General features: G+C 35.9%; 2 protein-coding genes and 1 long non-coding RNA gene across 3 annotated transcripts; all 3 read left to right on the forward strand.

The window, feature by feature from the left end:
• Positions 1–4,559: 4,559 nt before the first annotated feature.
• LOC110797404 (uncharacterized) lies at positions 4,560–5,377 on the forward strand. Its single transcript, XM_022002522.2, has 2 exons — positions 4,560–4,735; positions 4,858–5,377. Exons 1-2 carry the CDS (start codon positions 4,560–4,562, stop codon positions 5,375–5,377), a joined length of 696 nt encoding a protein of 231 aa, XP_021858214.1.
• Positions 5,378–8,925: 3,548 nt separating this feature from the next.
• On the forward strand, positions 8,926–11,507 carry LOC110797412 (uncharacterized). Its single transcript, XR_002535832.2, has 4 exons — positions 8,926–9,038; positions 9,190–9,235; positions 10,202–10,318; positions 11,220–11,507. It is a non-coding gene; the product is annotated as an uncharacterized lncRNA (long non-coding RNA).
• Positions 11,508–13,230: 1,723 nt separating this feature from the next.
• LOC110797414 (expansin-A12) lies at positions 13,231–15,742 on the forward strand. The gene is made up of 3 exons (XM_022002528.2): positions 13,231–13,556; positions 14,254–14,563; positions 14,973–15,742. The coding sequence occupies exons 1-3, from the start codon at positions 13,403–13,405 to the stop codon at positions 15,286–15,288; spliced, it is 780 nt and encodes a 259-aa protein (XP_021858220.1). The 5' UTR covers positions 13,231–13,402; the 3' UTR covers positions 15,289–15,742.
• The last annotated feature ends 2,362 nt before the right edge of the window (positions 15,743–18,104 follow it).

An 18,104-nucleotide genomic window follows, 5' to 3' on the forward strand; every position in this document is an offset into this window, starting at 1 on the left:
TAGTTTATAAAATCTAAGTACAGATTTAAGCAAGCAATTGGGAATTAGAAATGTATTTAGTGAAGCTAATAAGTATTTTAGTTTCATAAAATATACATGATTCTTATAGATATATAAGAAGTTTAGTGGGAGTACGTAAAACTTATTTGGTCCTATGTGTATCACACATATCTCTCTATTGTGAAATAACATTCAAATGCTAATGACTTAGGTTTGAAATTATTCATCAATGATGGACCAAGGCGAAACTTAGTACATACTGGGTACTAAGATCTATTTACAAAGATCTTATAATATTGTTTTGGATTAAGTAATGGCATTTACTAAATCAAACACGAAATACTCCATTGGAGATATTCGACCCATGTGAATAAATCTAAGTAAAAGAATGTTTGAACTATGTATAAGCATTTACTAAGTTAAAACATCAAAGGATCTAAGTGAGATTTTTAACCTATATTATATGTCAAAGAATTTAGCTGGATTCAGTATCTACTGTAACTGAATGAGCTAAAGTTACATGAATAGAATTCAATTGGGAATTATTCTGCAAAAGAATTTATCATGTATATAATATAATATGAGGATCGCCAAAAACGTATCGTATGACTTTAGGCATGACGAACATATACCAATCTCTATTAATCTAAGTGAAGATCAACTAGATTGAGATCAAGAACACTTATGGTACTTGAAAAGGTACATAGGAATAGTTCTTGATTCAAGGAAATAAAGATATGCTAAATATTGATGCTACACGCATAAACACTGGAAAAGGATCAAGCAAGACCCTTTGGAGTTAACCATTGACAAGGACGAGCTAAAGAGCATCGTGTTTTGAAATGGCAACATGGATTGAAGACCATGAGTTGTTGCGTGGGAAATTAAAATAATAATTTCTATGTTCTAAGATATAGTTGGAGAGTCTTCCACATATCTGTGAACTGCTTGGATAAGTAGATCCAAACAAAGCATCACTAGCAACCTATACAGTTGAAGTAAAAGTAATTATTGCCTAAGAAGCAATAAAATAGAGTTGTTTATATGAGTTCTTCATTGAACTTGGGAAGATCACATGTCTGTTGACTTAATGGTTCTTCATTGCAAAATGCGTAGAACCACTAATGTAGCAAGAAAGACTAGATCACAAAATAAACATACTCAAAAGTCCTTATCATCATATCTCGAAGAACATTCGATGAAAAGGATGTTAAGATTGGCAAAGCGTGATAACTAAACCTATGCAACAAGTGAGAAGCAACACTTACGTTGTAGCACTGGAAATCAAGCATAGCTTTGAATTCCATGAACTGTTTTAAAGATGGGTTTGAGGCCCATGGTTGTAAAACAATGGGGTTGAACATTTATCATATATGAAATGTATTTTCATATTCCATTTAATCTTGGTTTAGTATTAAATGATGAGTCCCTTCAAATTTGACGATATATATTCAAGATAGACTGTCAGGACCAGTCCTGTGACTAAGAAATGTCTATCAAGTGAACTTGAATGTCAAAGGTTGAAAATGGTCCCTAGTCGGAGTTTTCTATAAAATTGGACGCATAGAAAACGTTAGACGATTAGAATGCAAGATGACTAGTAGTTCTGTTTCTTGAACTATGTGGACATGGCAATGTCATAATCATTTGCATAGATACTTACTTTGGGAAGACTAGTATCGGACAAGACCTATGAAACTTTACTGTAAGAGATGAAAATCTGTCATAAGTAAATTTCATTAAAATTATTAGACACTAAATCCTCAATACCTGAGTGATTTGAGATTACTTGTTTGAGAACTGGTTGCTTTGACGTTGACCAACCGTCGCACCGTAAAAGGAGGCTATAAAGGCAACGCTCAGGTAATCACCTATCAAACGAAGTCTAATCTCAAGATCTCAAGATTGGGATTGTCCTCCCATAAATCGGGATGAGATGCTTAAAAGTTGTACAAGGCCACTCGGAGAGCTAGAAACTGTGAAATGCATGGCCATGCTCGGATGAATCACAGGCTATGATTATCTATTTATTTGATCAGTTGAACTCTGAAACCGAGGAACACCTCTGGACATAATAAGGATAACAACTCTTACCTTATGTTCAAGAGCAAGCATCGAGCGACAAAGGAATTAGGAAATGCACACTTGTCCCTAAGGACAAGTGGGAGACTGAAGGAAATAGTGCCATTGGTCCAAGTATGCATTCTATGTTAAGTCTAATAAATGCGGTTCAGTATTAATTAACAAGTTAATAATTCAGTGAGATCAAGTGAGCTGAATGCCTAGCTAGAGGCCGCTTCAGTTCAAGTGGAATTAATGATATTAATCCACAGCTTACTCTTGACTGAACCCGTAGGGTCACACAAATAGTACGTAAACGGATCAAGTATTTAATGGCATTAAATACTCCATCTATGGATATTCGGAATCGACGGATCTTGTTTTCAGTTGGAGCTGAGATCGTCACAGGCAAGAAATGAATACTCCGGAAACGATGATATTACCGGAAACGGAAATATGGATCGTATCGGAAATATAAATATTATCCAAGTCGTAGATGTTGCCGGAAACGGAAACATGGTACGTATCGGAAAATATTATCGGAAATGGAAATATTGCCGGAATCGGAAATATTGCCGGAAACGGAAATATTGTCAGAATCGGAAATATTATCGGAATCGGAAAATAATTCCGGAAACGGAAATATTAAATATTTGTTCGAAACGGAAATTAATTCCGGAATCGGAAATATTAAATGTTGTTCGTATCGAAAATGAATTCCGGAATCGGGAATTTAATCGGAAGCGTATCGTACGAATTAGCATCGGACGAGGCCCGCTAGACGAAGGCCCAGCACGAAGCCAGGCCATCGCCCAGCGAGCCGCACGCAGCAACGCACGCCTCGACCAGGCCCAGCGCAAGGCCAGGCCCAGCCAAGGGCGCGCGCGCAGCACCGTACATGGGTTGTGCGCTTGTCGTGGGCCGCAAGGCCTGCGCGGGTGCACGGCTTGTACGATGCGTGTGCGGGAAATCCTAATCCTATTAGGATTCGTGCGAAGATTAAAATCATAATCCTATTAGATTTGCTTTGTTATTTAGAGTCCTAATAAAGTTCTAATTAACAAATCCACATCCTATTAGGATTACAATTCCTTTTCCATACCTCTATAAATAAGGGCCTAGGGTCATTATTTGTATATACGATTCAAGTATTCAAAGTGATTTTGAGAGCAAAAATTCAGTCATAAAATTGCCTACAATAGCCGAAAATTCTAAGTACCTTAAGGGCGATTCTAGTTGGTAAAACTTAAGGCGGATCCGGACGTGCTGTGGACTATCTACGGAGGGACGACATTTGGAGTCCTAAAGACTTGTTCTTGTTCGGTTCGGGCGCAGCTAGGGAAGGCACGCAACAAAGTGTATGCATCTAAACTATGCTAAATGATTATGTGTAAATAATATACTTTCCTGGCTTTATGGTTTTTCCGCATGATTTATGAATTGTCATATGTATCATAACCTAACACAAAGGCCCTGACATGGCACTTGCAAGAATAGAACAGGTTCTGGAAGGAAATAATTGCAACGAATCACAAAACAACTAGGAGCAAGTTATAGATGAGATTCAAAATTATCTAAAATGTAGATATGTGTCAGCCTCTGAAGCATGTTGGAGAATTTTCTCATTCATCATCCAATACAAAAACCCCCCTGTACAAAGGCTAACATTTCATTTGGAGGGTCATCAAGAAGTCATTTTTCAAGACCATGAGCACTTGGACGATGTCCTGGAAAGAGTTGGCACAAAGAAAACAACATTGACAGAGTGGATGACGGCTAACAGGCTGTATCCAAAAGCGCGAGAACTCACATATGCAGACTTCCCAACACAATGGGTATGGTTAAGCGACGAGAAAAGATGGAAGCCTAGAGATATCGGGAACAACATTAGAAGGATATACTTTGCACACCCTGCCTCCGGGGAGAAGTACTACTTAAGATTGCTTCTGAATATTGTCAAAGGTGCCACATGCTTCGCAGACATCCGTACGGTAAATGGAATCATACATCCTACATACAAGGCAGCATGTCATTCCCTTGGACTTCTTGATGGGGAAAATGAATGGCACGAGGGTTTAGTTGAAGCATCCACATGGTCTACCGGGCCACAGATGCGAGAACTCTTTGTTACAATGCTCTTATTCTGTGAAGTGTCAGACCCAAAAGAGTTGTGGGAAGAGCATTGGACAGACTTATCGGATGACATTGTTTACCGACAACGTCAAAGACTGGGAATTGCAAACCTAAGTCTAACAGAAGAGCAGATTCAGAACTACACCCTGTACGAGATTGAACAACTACTAAATAGAGAACATAGAAGCCTCAAAGACCACCACGGAATCCCATTACCAGATGCAACACTACTTCAAGAAGCAGGAAATAGGATGTTACTGGAAGAGCATAACTACGACACATAATCATTGGCTATCGATGCCCACGATTTAGAACAGGGCCTTAATGATGAGCAAAGACATGTTTATGACAACATCCTTCAAGCGATGTACCAGAGTAGAGGTCAACTATTCTTTGTCTATGGTAGTGGTGGCACAGGGAAGACATATCTTTGGAGAGCTTTAATATCCAAGCTTCGCTCTGAAGAACAAATTGTACTTGCAGTGGCATCATCAGGACTAGAAGCTTTAGTACTTCCTTCTGGCAGAACTGCCCATTCAAGGTTCAAAATCCCACTGATCTTAAGTGAAAATTCGTGTTGCAACATTGAGCAAGGCTCTGACCTCGCAGAACTAACCGACGAACAAAGCTCATAATATGGGATGAGGCTCCCTTGGTATATAGGCATGGCTTTGAAGCACTTGACCGGACTTTTCGATATGTTATGCAGCTTCATGACCAATCGTCAATGGACAAAGTTTTTGGAGGCAAGGTAGTAGTCTTAGGAGGAGATTTTCGGCAAATACTACCTGTTGTTCCAAAGGGAGGACGAGTAGAAATTGTAGATGCATCTGTGAGCAAATCCAAAACCATATGGCCAGAGTGCATTGTCCACACACTAAGGAAAAATATGCGGATAAAGTGGTCAAACCTAGACCAAGTCGATATAGAGAGATCAGAGTTCAGCAAATGGGTACTAGATAAGGGAAATGGGTATATTCCAGCAACAACAAAAGAAGGCGAGGAGGAACCGACATGGATAGAAATACCAAAGAACTTACTTATAAATGGAGCCGATCCTATTGCTGCATTGGTTGAAGAGGTGTACCCGAAAATTTTGCACAGTTACATGGACCCAAAGTACCTCCAACAACGGGCCATACTTGCTCCAAAAAATGAAACAGTTGACAACATCAATGGATAAATACTCCAAATGATCCCAAGAGAGGAAATAACCTACAAAAGTGCAGATAGAATCTGCCCAGCAACTACAGGTGGGAGAAATGTGAAATCATTGTACCCTACTGAATTCCTCAACAGCCTCCAATTTCCAGGTGTGCCCAATCATGAAATACACCTCAAGGTAGGGTGTCCTATAATATTGTTGAGAAACATCAACCAAAGAGAGGGACTATGTAATGGGACACGCCTTATTGTCACTAGATTGAACCATAGAGTCATTGAAGCACAAGTTGTCACTGGAATAAATGCGGGCGACATGGTCAGCATTCCACGAGCAGAAATGTCACAATCAGATTCAAAATGGCCATTCATCTTAAAGCGCCGGCAGTTCCCAATCAAAGTTTGCTTCCCAATGACAATCAATAAGAGTCAAGGACAAACATTCAAACTTGTGGGAATATACTTACCAGAAAAATCTGCATCCCCAGAAAAAGCACCGATGATCAACAACCTGGAAAGAAAAAAAATGTGGTTTACAAAGAAATTTTCAATGATCTTTAATCTCTAAAAAACATTGAAACTTCTAACAAAACAAGGCTCTGTTTGGAATGTTTATTTTTACCTATTTCTTAATTTAAAACATCTTTTTGTTTAGCATAACAAAATAACAAAGCCAACTTACTTGATCGTCACAAAGCTACATCATTGTCTACATTGCATCATTTGAATCATTGTCTCATTAACACCTTAATTTCTTACATAACAAATAGTACTTCGGTTGTGAAATTCCTTGCATAACTAACTGACATGCAGGATTCAGGATCTCAGACTTGGAGAAATGGCATCAAACCAAAACATTGTTGATCTCACGCCCACTTTGAGGGGAGGACCCTTGCTGGCACGAGTAATAAGAACATGGGATGTGATATACAACTCAAGTGAACAACCAACTACTTTTGATTTCCTTCTATTAGATAAACAAGTAAGAGATTACCTAACATCTCTTTTACACCTCTACTTCACAAACTGCCTCATTTTCATTTTACACACTAACACCAAACAAAATAAAACAAACGCAAGGAGGACTCATTCAAGCCACTATGAGGAAGGATTTGATGAAAACTTACAAGGATCAAATCGTGGAAGGAAATATACACACAATAAACAACTTTGAAGTTGCCAGAAACAACAAGCTTCATTGCCCGGTCAAAAATGACATGCTTATCAGAGTCACACCTTTCACCACTGTTTTTCAAGAACAAGAAAACGGAGCAACAATCCCGATGAACCACTTTCAGATACATCCCTTAGACCGTTTGCAAGAGAGAAACAACAAAAGTGACTACACCATAGGTACGTAAAAAACAATAACTTCCAAAGTCATTCATAAACCTGCTAAACGTACTACTCCCTCCGTATTTTTTTAAGAGATACACTTGGCCGGGCACGGATATTAAGAAGAATAATTGAATGAAATAAAATAATAAAGCAAATGGGGTTGGATAGATATTTTAATAATTAAACATGTGGGGACCATGTCATTTTGGTGGGTGGAGGGTGGGGTGGGTTTATGAAATTATTTGTTTAATAGGATGGTGGGTGATAGGGTATATTAGATGTATTATTTAATTAGATGGTGGGGTTGATAAGTTACTAAAAATGGCAAGTGTATCTCTTAAATAAATACGGCCGGAAAAGGCAAGTGTATCCCTTAAATAAATACGGAGGGAGTATATTACAACATCTAGGGCTGTCAAATCTCAACCCGAACCGTTGAACCTGCTGGGTTAATCCGATTCGTTAAGAACCCGAATCGTTAATAACCCGTTAGTTGGAACCCGAAAACTAACCGAACCGATAACATTCAACCCGAACCCGAACCGTCTCGAAAATATTAAACCGATTAAGACCCGATACCCGATAACAAACCGTCATGTGTCAACCCGAAACCGTTTCTACCCGAACCGAATGGACCCGAAAACCGTTAATGACCCGATTTATTTCAACCCGAACCGTTTCAACCCGGGGAAAACCCGTTCACAACCCGAATTGTTTCAACCCGAACTGTTTATAACCCGAACCGTTTCAACCCGGACCGTTTACAATCCGAACTATTTCAACACGAACCGTTTACAACCCGAACCGTTTACAACCTGTAACCCGTTTACAACCCGTTTAATTCAAACCGTTTATAACCCGCAATATCAAATATGATACTAACATAAGTATTTCAAGGTTTGACTCTCATATATAGGGATGGCAGTGGGTAATGGACCCGACCCGGATCCGTGGATCCAGATCCGTTTTCAACGGATCTGGATCCTCAATTTTTGGACCCGACGGATCCGGGTAGGATATGGATCCTTGGTTTTAAAAACAGATCTGGATCGGGTCCTAAGTCATTACCCGGATCCAGATCCGTTTACCCGTTTTTATAAAAAAAATATATAAAAATATAAAAGTAAAGACTTAAGACTTGTAGTATTATTGAAGTTTTTGAACTTTTAGTATTATTTATGTTGGATTTGTTAAATTTTATTTTAGTAAATGCTTGTATGGAAAAATAGCTTTGTTATTGAAGTTTTACTAAACTATGTTTTAAGGTTAAAATGAAAATTAGTTTCGTTTGATGAAAAAATAAGTTAGGATCCGTTTTGGATCCGTTTTGGACCCGGATCCGTAGGATCCGTCGGATCTGGATCTGGATCCTCAATTTAATTACCCAGCGGATCCGGGTAGGATCTGGATCCTTGCCTAAAAAACGGGTCTGGATCTGGATCCTAGAGGATCCGGTCCAGATCCTACCCGTTGCCATCCCTACTCATATATGTATTTATTTATAGATGAATAACTTTTAAAACAAAACTATCAAAAGACCAACTTAACCAAACCATATGTTTAAGTCAACATCACATGTTCTGTTTTCAAACCAAAAGAATAGGTTTACCCTCAACCTACTTAAGAATGATAGTTACGCAAAAACCCACAGAGGCAGCTCTACAAGCACGCAGAACCGCTGCTACTAGACCTGTCAAACGGGTCGGTCGGGTCGGGTTGTAAAAAATTATTTTCGGGTTCGGGTTAGATCGGGTCGGTCACTTTCGGGTTCGGGTTTACAAATGCTTGTTCAAGACCCAGAACTTTCGGGTTCGGGTCGACCCAACGGGTTGAGAGATTTTAAAACGCGCATTATATTTTCATTAATTTAGGTGATAAATATACAAAATATGGGCACAAATTAACAAATTTTCCTACATAAGTTTATATTTAGTCAAATTCAACCATAAAATGGCGTATAGTTCAAATTAAAATCATATTACACACAATAATAGTAAAAACAGCGTGTTTATTATGCTTAAATTTTCTCATAATCGCATTTATTACTATAAATACAACGATTTTCAATCGGTCGGGTCCAAAACGGGTTCGGTCGGGTTTTGACCCATTACTTTTCGGGTTGCTCGGGTTCGGATAAAATCGGGTTACGGGTCACAAAATCTTGTTCAGGACCCAGTATTTTCGGGTCGGGTTCGGGTCGGTTTTCGGGTCGGATCGATTTTTGACAGGTCTAGCTGCTACGCATCTGCACCATGCCACCATCTGCACCACCGCTACTAATCTGCACCACCGCTGCTTCGGACTGTTTCCCAACCCCCGGTGCACGACAACTTCCAAATTCTGAGGTTAGTGTGGTTAATTTTGTTTTTTCATATTATTAGTTTCTTTTTCTTTCCCTCTTCAATTTGAGTTCCTCAGTTTAATTGTAATTTTTAGATTCCCTAATATAATCTTCTGTTCTCTATCTAAAGAAACCAATATTTTTTCGATTTTTAGGTGAAGTTGATGATGGTTGATTGCGGCTAACCCTAGAAATTCTGGGGTAATTTCTTTGTATTCTGTTCATCACTTCTAAATTTTGTTAAGAAATTCGATTAGTTGTTCAGTTGATTATTTTTCTTTGTCCTAGGGTGAATTGGATTCCCCATTCGTATCATGTTCTTAGTCTAGGCTTCGTTCAATTAGACAACTTTTTGGGTTTTAGGGTTTAAGTTTAATGGGTGTTTTGAATTTAGAGGATCAATTATCACTTTATTGAAGTATCAAATTTTTGATTTTGTATATTAATTTTTCTCCTTTAATGGCATTAAAGTATCAGATTGAATTACAGAGTATTTTGCATCAACTCTTCCTCACCTCCTTTTGTGTCTTGAAGTCTCGTAGTTGTTTGGATGGTATAGCAGTTTAGGTATAAGGATTTGGCTTGCTTTTTTTATCCCTTCCATTCCTATGGGTGTGAACCATGAGTCTCAAAGCTAATAAGTCATAGAACAAAACCATATACCAAAATAAGCTAGTAATTCAAGTGGCCTGACCTCAAACCAAGTTACACTTTGTAATTAATTTAGACCTTCAATAACTGAATGGTATTTCTCTTTTTTTGTCACCTTTCAGTCAGTTTCAGCTTATAGCTGGCCTCTCGATTAAAGTTTATACTCTTGAATAGTGATTGTATATTGACTACAGAATCACCTTATTTAGTTTTTTGTGCTAGAAGTTATACACTTCTCTATAAGTTGGCGATGCTATTGTTGACGAGCTGATATGTTTTGTTCTCTTTGATTTCCCGTTCTTTGTTTCTTGGATGATGTTCCTATGGTTGTATATTATAACTTCATTATGCCTAAAATAAGGCTAGATTTGAATAATCTATTAAAAGTTTGGAAAAATCTTTGCTTATTTGGATTTATTCGGGGTATTCAGAGAATCGATCTAGCTAGGTCTACACCCAAAGCGAGAAAGGCCGAGAATCATACCTCAACTAAATGTAATATTTTTGCTGTTATAGGCACTGAAATCTTGATCATTTGTTATTGGATATGCCTGGACATACTCGCACTTGGTTTATTATGTGCTAGATGCAGTGGATGGACTCCAGAATTCTTGCCCTGTTGTTACCTCTAAGGTTAGTTCCCTGGAGTTTATTTAAACTTTTGGTATGAGAAGTTTTGTCTTATTATGAATCTCTAATCAGGCCTCAGGGCATTCAACTCTCTGCTCTCGTCTCTCGCACGCAAGTATATACCAAACACGCAATTCCCTCTAATTGTGCAACGTGCTCTAATTTCTTTTTTGATATACCTGGACTTATTTTCTGTATATTTGGTGTGGGGTTAACTTGTTTCAGTTGATGGATTCTACAATCCTGCTATGATGTTGCTAATAACTGCAAGTTTAGTTCTCCTGTGATTAATTTCTAGATATGTCCAACAAGTAACAATTCCAAGTAAGAAGCCTTCAGTTTTGACCACAAGATTAGAATGACCTGGAAAATAAACAGCTAGGTTCAGTTGTGCTATTCAACCAAAAACAAGATCAGGTCTGAATTTCCTGAGTGTGAATTTTCAGCTGCTGAATATGTGCAAAGATAGTTTGTCCGTGTTTGTCTTGCTAGCTTCCTATATCTATATAGTTTTTGCTGAGTTGTAAGTTGTAACATGGTTTCCTTTAGTCATCATTTTAAGTTCTGATCCCTTGTAGCCTTAGAATTGATTACGCCCTAATGATGTGATGCTAGGAGGTTCACCTTTTTACTTACCCAATAGTTTGAAAACCCCCTTCACTCACATAATTTTTCTATCCGCCTCCATCTATCCCAATTACATTTTCCTTTCTATGGTTCTCCTTCTCCAAAAAGTGAAAGAAATTGAAGGCCTTCAAACTTGAATTCTATAATCACGAATTGAAGATAAACATAAATATAAGGCTTTCTATGTTAGTCTTTTTTACGATCTCTTTCTTTCTTATTTTTGCACTTGATTAGTATTTTTTTTCTTAATCGTCTTTTATTTATTTTGTTTTTGCAGACTTATCTGAGACAAATAAGAAGAGATAGTCGAAGACTTTTGCACACTTTTTCCCTTTTCTTTGCATTTGAATTGTATTAGAAATTTAGGATTAGGTTTGGTTACTTGAGTTATATTTTCTTTTTCCAATTTAGCTTTTTGGGATGAATTAATACTGGCCAGGATGAATTATTATTGGCCACATTCTTGGTTGAATTAGGATGATTTTGTAATATAGTGTAAAAGATTATGGATTTTGTAATGTATCTTGTATTAATCGAAAGCTTGTATATTGATGGTTTCTGTCAATGGGATGTTATTGCCCTGTTGGATCCTCCCAAATTAAAATTAAGTAAAAACGAAGTAGTTATATTAAACAGTACGCCTATGTACGGAACATCTCAATATTTAACAGGAAGAATAGAGGACGGTTATGTACGGAAGGCACACTTTATTATAGAGTATAGAGGGAGTCCAAATACATGTCTGGCATGTATTTGCAAAAACATGCAACCCCAAATAAAAAGGTAAATGTAAATGTTAAATATTTTTGGGGGGAAATGTATAACGGAATTGTAAATTTGTAAAACGGGGTGGTGATTTGACATTGCTGAGTTGGTATTGGTATTACAAAAATGGTATTGGTATTACAAAAATGGTACTAAACTTTTTTTAAATGAAATTCATTTTCCTTAAATGGTACTCGTTTTGTACTAAATTTTATAAAGTGGTATTAATATCACAAAAATGGTGCTAAATATTTTAAAATGGTATTCATATTACAAAATTGGTACTCAATTTTTCTACATGGGATCCAAGTTGGCAAACGGGGTTGACTATTCAACAATTTCAAAATGGCTGGGAAATTACAAACAAGCCCATGGCATGTATTTCATAATACATGCCTGGCTGCGATTTTGACGCCCTCTAGAGTATAAGAGACGGTTATGTACGTTAACCGTTCTATATTCCTTCTTCATTTTCTGATTTTAGGAAGGGAATAGAGGACTCTTTTCTCTTATCACTGTACTTTATGACTAGGTATATAAAACGCTTTTTTTACCCGTTTTATAAACTTCATAGCGTGTTGAGTTGGAGAACGCCTCTAAGGCGTCCTATAAAGTCTATTTCAACAGTACTCTATGCCCTTTTTGTAGTAGTGGCTATTGCACAATCTGTTAATCACTGATGTCTATGGGCTTGTTCTGGTTATAGCCCGTCTGTTGGTGGTCTCCTAAGTGGCTAGGGTCTGGGTGCTTTAGCTCATTCTGTTCAATGGGGAGTGACTTACACTTAAGAGGGGATTTGTTAGAAAGTAAGTGTGAGTATTGTGTCTCACATCTCAAGATTAAGCAAATACCTTCAAGTTTATAACATAAGTGACATACTCTTCATATTGCCAATTGATTTTAAGATTGAACCTCACTTGGGCTACGTTAGTGGGCTACTGTCCTCCTTGATTCCCCTTCTGTCACACTTGTATATACTATGTTACATGTCAAAATATTCCTCCCCTATTTATAATTTGTAATGCCTTTGTAACCTTAGAATATCCAAAAATAGTTTTCGTACTCTACAAGTTGGTGATGAATAATAATAATCTTCACCGAATTAACTTTGCAAAGTGCGTATATATAATTAATTATTGCAATTAAACCTATACCACATGCAATTGTTCTAGCCTTGTTCTTCAATGTCGCACACTGCCGTATCTCTTCGTACACATCGAAACTTCGTTACATGTCCGTACATTATCGAATTTTCTATTAATAATTTAAAACGCGTTTGAAATTATTAATTTATTCAACCTTCCATTTAATTTCCCTGACAAAAAATCAAATTGCAAAAATATGGAAATATTGTTTTAATTTTATTTTATTCAATTAATTATGAGTTTTATGATCCGAAAAAGAGTGAAAAAAGGGATTTTGTTGGATAATTTAATCTTTTTTAATTCACCGACTACAACTACCTTTTTTTTTCTATAAATGAAAGCTCACAGGTTTTGCAATTCAATGTGTTTTGTATACCACTTCGCTTAATTCTTCTTGAAGCTAGCTAAGAAAAGAGAAAAATCATATTATCAATATTATTATAAAATTATATTATTACTCTGCATTAGCATTGTTACTATTATTATTAATAATTATATTTCTCCGCATTAGTCAGGATCATTATTATATATTATTATTACAAAAAATAAAATGACAAAAGTTATGGTAATTTCTTGTGTTTTGGTAGTGTATTCCTTGTTTTTCTTGGGAAATGTGTTCGAAGGTGTTGATGGTCGTGGAGCTAATCGTTGGTTAAATGGTCATGCTACTTTCTATGGAGCTAACCAAAGTCCGGCCACTCTTGGTAAGCTTATTATACTGCCGTTTTTAGCTATAACTTCTACTACTTTCATTTCAAAATGATCAAGGTAATCTACACACTCTTCCTCATCAAGGTTGACCAATGCGTTCTCTAATTCACATTATTTTAAACATAGTACTCCGTATAAGATACTCCTATTATTTATTCCGTAGTATTATAATTATAGAGTTATGACGATGGTAAAATCTACACCGTTTATTTTAGTGTCAAAACGTAAGTCATCTACATTATGTGATAGTGGACACTTAGCCTCTTGAGTAGATGGATTGAGTTGGATGCATGTCAATTAATTTAACTTTATACGTAGTATTATTTACTATTTAGATGGAATACCACAAGAATCTTTAAAATCATTTATATTATTTCCCTTTCATACTAATTCTTGAAGAGAAATAAGTTTGGTCACAGACTCAAATATGCGGAGTAACTATAATATGTTGTTTTATTAAAATGACGTATTATAATGGCTTCACTAGCTAGTAGAAGTAGTTATCGATAATAATAATGCAGGTTGAGTTGTCCTTTTTGGGTCAAAATTCTATATGTTAGAATTTATGTACCACTTATTTATTACTTTTTCCTAATATCACAATTTAAAATTATTTGATTATTTTGACTGTCTCCTAATTAAATTATCATCGTCTAATCTTAATAATTTGATGTTGCTACGATCGAGCAGGAGGAGCTTGTGGGTACGACAACACCATCCACGCAGGATTTGGAATCCACACAACAGCATTGAGTGGTGTGTTGTTTAAAAGTGGACAGGCGTGTGGCGCGTGTTATCAAGTAATGTGTGACTACAAGGCCGACCCAAAGTGGTGCCTTCGAGGGAAAATGGTCACCGTCACCGCCACCAATTTCTGCCCTCCGAACAACCAAGGCGGGTGGTGTGACTCACCTCGCCAACACTTTGATATGGCAATGCCTTCTTTCCTTCGTATTGCTAGACAAGCCAATGAGGGCATTATCCCCATCGTTTTCAAAAGGTATGCATAATTATATTTACTTCAAAATTTAACTCTTAATTGGTTAGCTTATTATTTTCTCTATGTAAAATATTCTAGATATATTCTCCTCAACATTTAAATGTAATTAAATTATAATGTACGTTGGTGCATGGTCATCAACTCATCATGGGAGTCCAAATTAAGCATTTGCTGCCCCAATAGGTAATTAGGTGCACATAATATATGATTAGTTAAATTCTCAACAACCATCAACCATTTATTCAAGAAAGATAAGTGTAATTGAACTAGTTACATGACAATTTGATCAAGTTATACAGTCTAATTTTTTCTGTGTGCATGCGTATAAGATTGTTAATTACGTATGGTCATTCACACTTACAAATTTAGTTAACCCAATTGGTTTTAATTTCTTGTTTGATGAACAAAGGGTATCATGCCATAGGCGAGGCGGTGTCCGATTCACAATGAGAGGGCAAGGAAATTTCAACATGGTGATGATCTCCAATGTTGGTGGTAGTGGTGATGTGAAAGCTACTTGGGTGAGAAGCTCCAAGGCAAAGAGATGGGTGCCTATGTCAAGAAATTGGGGTGTCAATTGGCAAAGCAGAACAGACCTAAGGAACCAAAAACTCTCTTTTAAACTCACTTTGGTTGATGGCAAAACTATGACTTTCAACAATGTTGTGCCTTCCTTTTGGAATTATGGCCAAACTTTTAGTGCAAAAAATCAGTTCACCCACTAATTACAATAATATTGATTAATTAATTATTAAAAGATTATACCAAACTTATTATTGATTAATTTTAATGTATAGTCCTTTGAACAATCTTTTTAGTGCAAGTTCAATGGACTAATTGTATACCTCTCCTTGTTATAAAAAAAAAAAAACAAATTGTATACCTCTCCTAATGATATTGTTGTTGTTTTTTGGTTTACAGTTTGATCTCGTGTATTCTTTTTATTTGTAAGAGCATACCTTTAGTGAGCTCTTACAAATAAAATTAGCCTTTGGCGGCTTAATTATTAGGATACCTAAGAGTATACTCGTAATGTAATATGGTTATTGGCTCTAATATATGCGTACATTATACAATTGTGAGCATACCTTTAGTTAGGTATCAATTATAGTGTGATGTGAATTTTTTATGTAAACTTATGTTGTTAATCTTGTTATAACGGAATCTAATGATTTACAAGATTCTAATTTTGGGTAGTCTTTCATGTGTGTACTGATAAACAAAATGAACAATCAATTGAGGTTGGCATGAGTGGTTAAGGGCCTATTGTTCCTTAACCAAGGTCTCGGGCTCGAGCCTTGGGAATGGAAAAAAACCGTAACTGGGAGGGATGCTGCCCATCGAGGTACCCATGCAAACTCCCGCGGGAGATTAGTCCACTCGCCGAAGACGGTGGGAACTCCTCGTAGTAGAACAAAAAAAACACCAAAATGAACAACTATTTATGATATTCATTACTGCACTCATTTTCTTAAGCGTATTTTTCTTGATATATAGGCCCTGTTCTTTTAGATTTTCTTTCAGTTCAGCTCAGTTTATTTCAGCTTTATTCATTAGTTTAGTTCAGTTCAACTACATTCAATTCCAAATTCATTTCATAAGAACGACATTTGTGTTCATCTTTGTTTTTAATAATTTTATTTTTTTATTTTTTTATTATTTTAATGTTAAAATTACTATTGTTTATTATTTGTTATTTTTTTATTTACTCTCTCCGTCTCACATTACTCGTTAGTTGTTTCCATTAACTTTGCACAAAGCTTTAGGTGATAAGTGGTTGTTTGGTTATCAAATTGTTATTTTATTTTTTGAAAGGAAAAATTAATTCATTAATAAAGAGTCATACGACATCTACAAGAGAAATATAGATTTAACAAATACATGACAAATTGAATTAAATAAAGGTTTCTTCATCAAAACTACGACCGTTGAATGAATCTTGCACTGTAGAACGTCTCCCGTATATAACGCTGGAACATGCAGCCTTTTCAGAGAGAGGGTCTAACAATTGTTATTTTATTGAAAAAGTAATTGTGATAGGAGTTAGTGAGGTTTTATTTAATTGAACGAGAAAAGGTGTGAGGACCAAACTTTTTTCAATAGGAAGAGAAAAATAATATAATAATCGTAGTATCATTCATAATTTAGAAGTTTAACAAATAACATGAAACATACGAAAAATAAAAGTGTAAGAAATAATATTAGACGGACAAATATTATTTATTACTTACGAAATATATTATTTATAATTTTATTACTTACTCAATTACTTATTATTATTTTTTGTGCGAGTTACTTATTACTTATTGTAGTAAAAAGTCCAAAAGGTTTACCTAATATAGTACAATAGGTAAACCTTTTGGTGTACAACTTTTGGACTTATTACTATAATAGGTAAACAAACCTTATTTTTTAAAATAAAATAAAATAAAATTCATCGCACTATAAAAGACATTTATTTAAGGTGGTAGAAGGTATACATGAGTCAAAACATAAATTTACTAGTCTTATATGCACGCGATGTATGAAGATATATATTTTTAAAAAAAAATTATGTTATGTAGAAAAAATTATTCGCAAAGTTTCTCTACAGAAAAATTAGACATTAAATAATTGGGGGATTGATTTTTATCATGGAGTTATTTGTGTAAAATGTGGCATAGTAAAATACTTGAATGGTAAAAATAAAGTATGTGATTAATAAGGATTATAGCTGATCAGCATGGACCCGGCCCGCTGGCCCCGACCCGACCTGACCCAAAAAATCCCGAGTTTTGGGCAGAATATTTCGGCTCGGCCCGGCCCGAACTTTTTTAAAAAAATGATGGGCTTTGGGCAAAGTAAAACAATACTTTAGTTATAAATTTGTCCCGGCCCGAAATTGGCCCGAAAAGCCCGCTATTTTTGGTCCAAAATAGCGGGCTTTGGGCACAAAAAATTGGCCCGAAGCTTAGCCCGACCTGACATAATGGGCAGACTTTTATGTCCTCGGCCCGGCCCGACCCGCCTTTGTTCAGGTCTAATAAGGATTATACTCCGTATTTGGCTGTGATTAAGTGTTTGAATGTGACTTTTTTTTTTTTTACTTTTTGTTGTTGTGATTAAATCTTGATTTACTAACTAATTTTATTTTATGCCTTATTATTTTATTTTACAATTATTAAATTTAATTGACTAATTTGGTTTATGTATTTTTAGAGATTGCATGAATCAATCCATGATTTGCACTTTCTTAATTGGTGATTTGCATTAAATAATCGGTTAGTGCAAATAAAAAATCTCCCAATCAAAAATCAATTTCGTAAATAAATGATCATTTTATTACGAAAATGCCAGTAAATGTGGGGCCCAAGTACAATCATGCGTCATTAGTGCAAGCCTCATGTACCGTCAACATTGCATTTCCATAATACATCAAGACATACATAATATACAATCTACGACTAATATTATACTATCAGAACCTATTAGTATACAATAACTATAAATACACAATGAATGACTTACAAACAAGCAATAATGCATTTTAGTAATACATCAG

Source organism: Spinacia oleracea, chromosome 4 (assembly GCF_020520425.1).
Source record: "Spinacia oleracea cultivar Varoflay chromosome 4, BTI_SOV_V1, whole genome shotgun sequence".
NCBI lineage: Eukaryota > Viridiplantae > Streptophyta > Magnoliopsida > Caryophyllales > Amaranthaceae > Spinacia > Spinacia oleracea.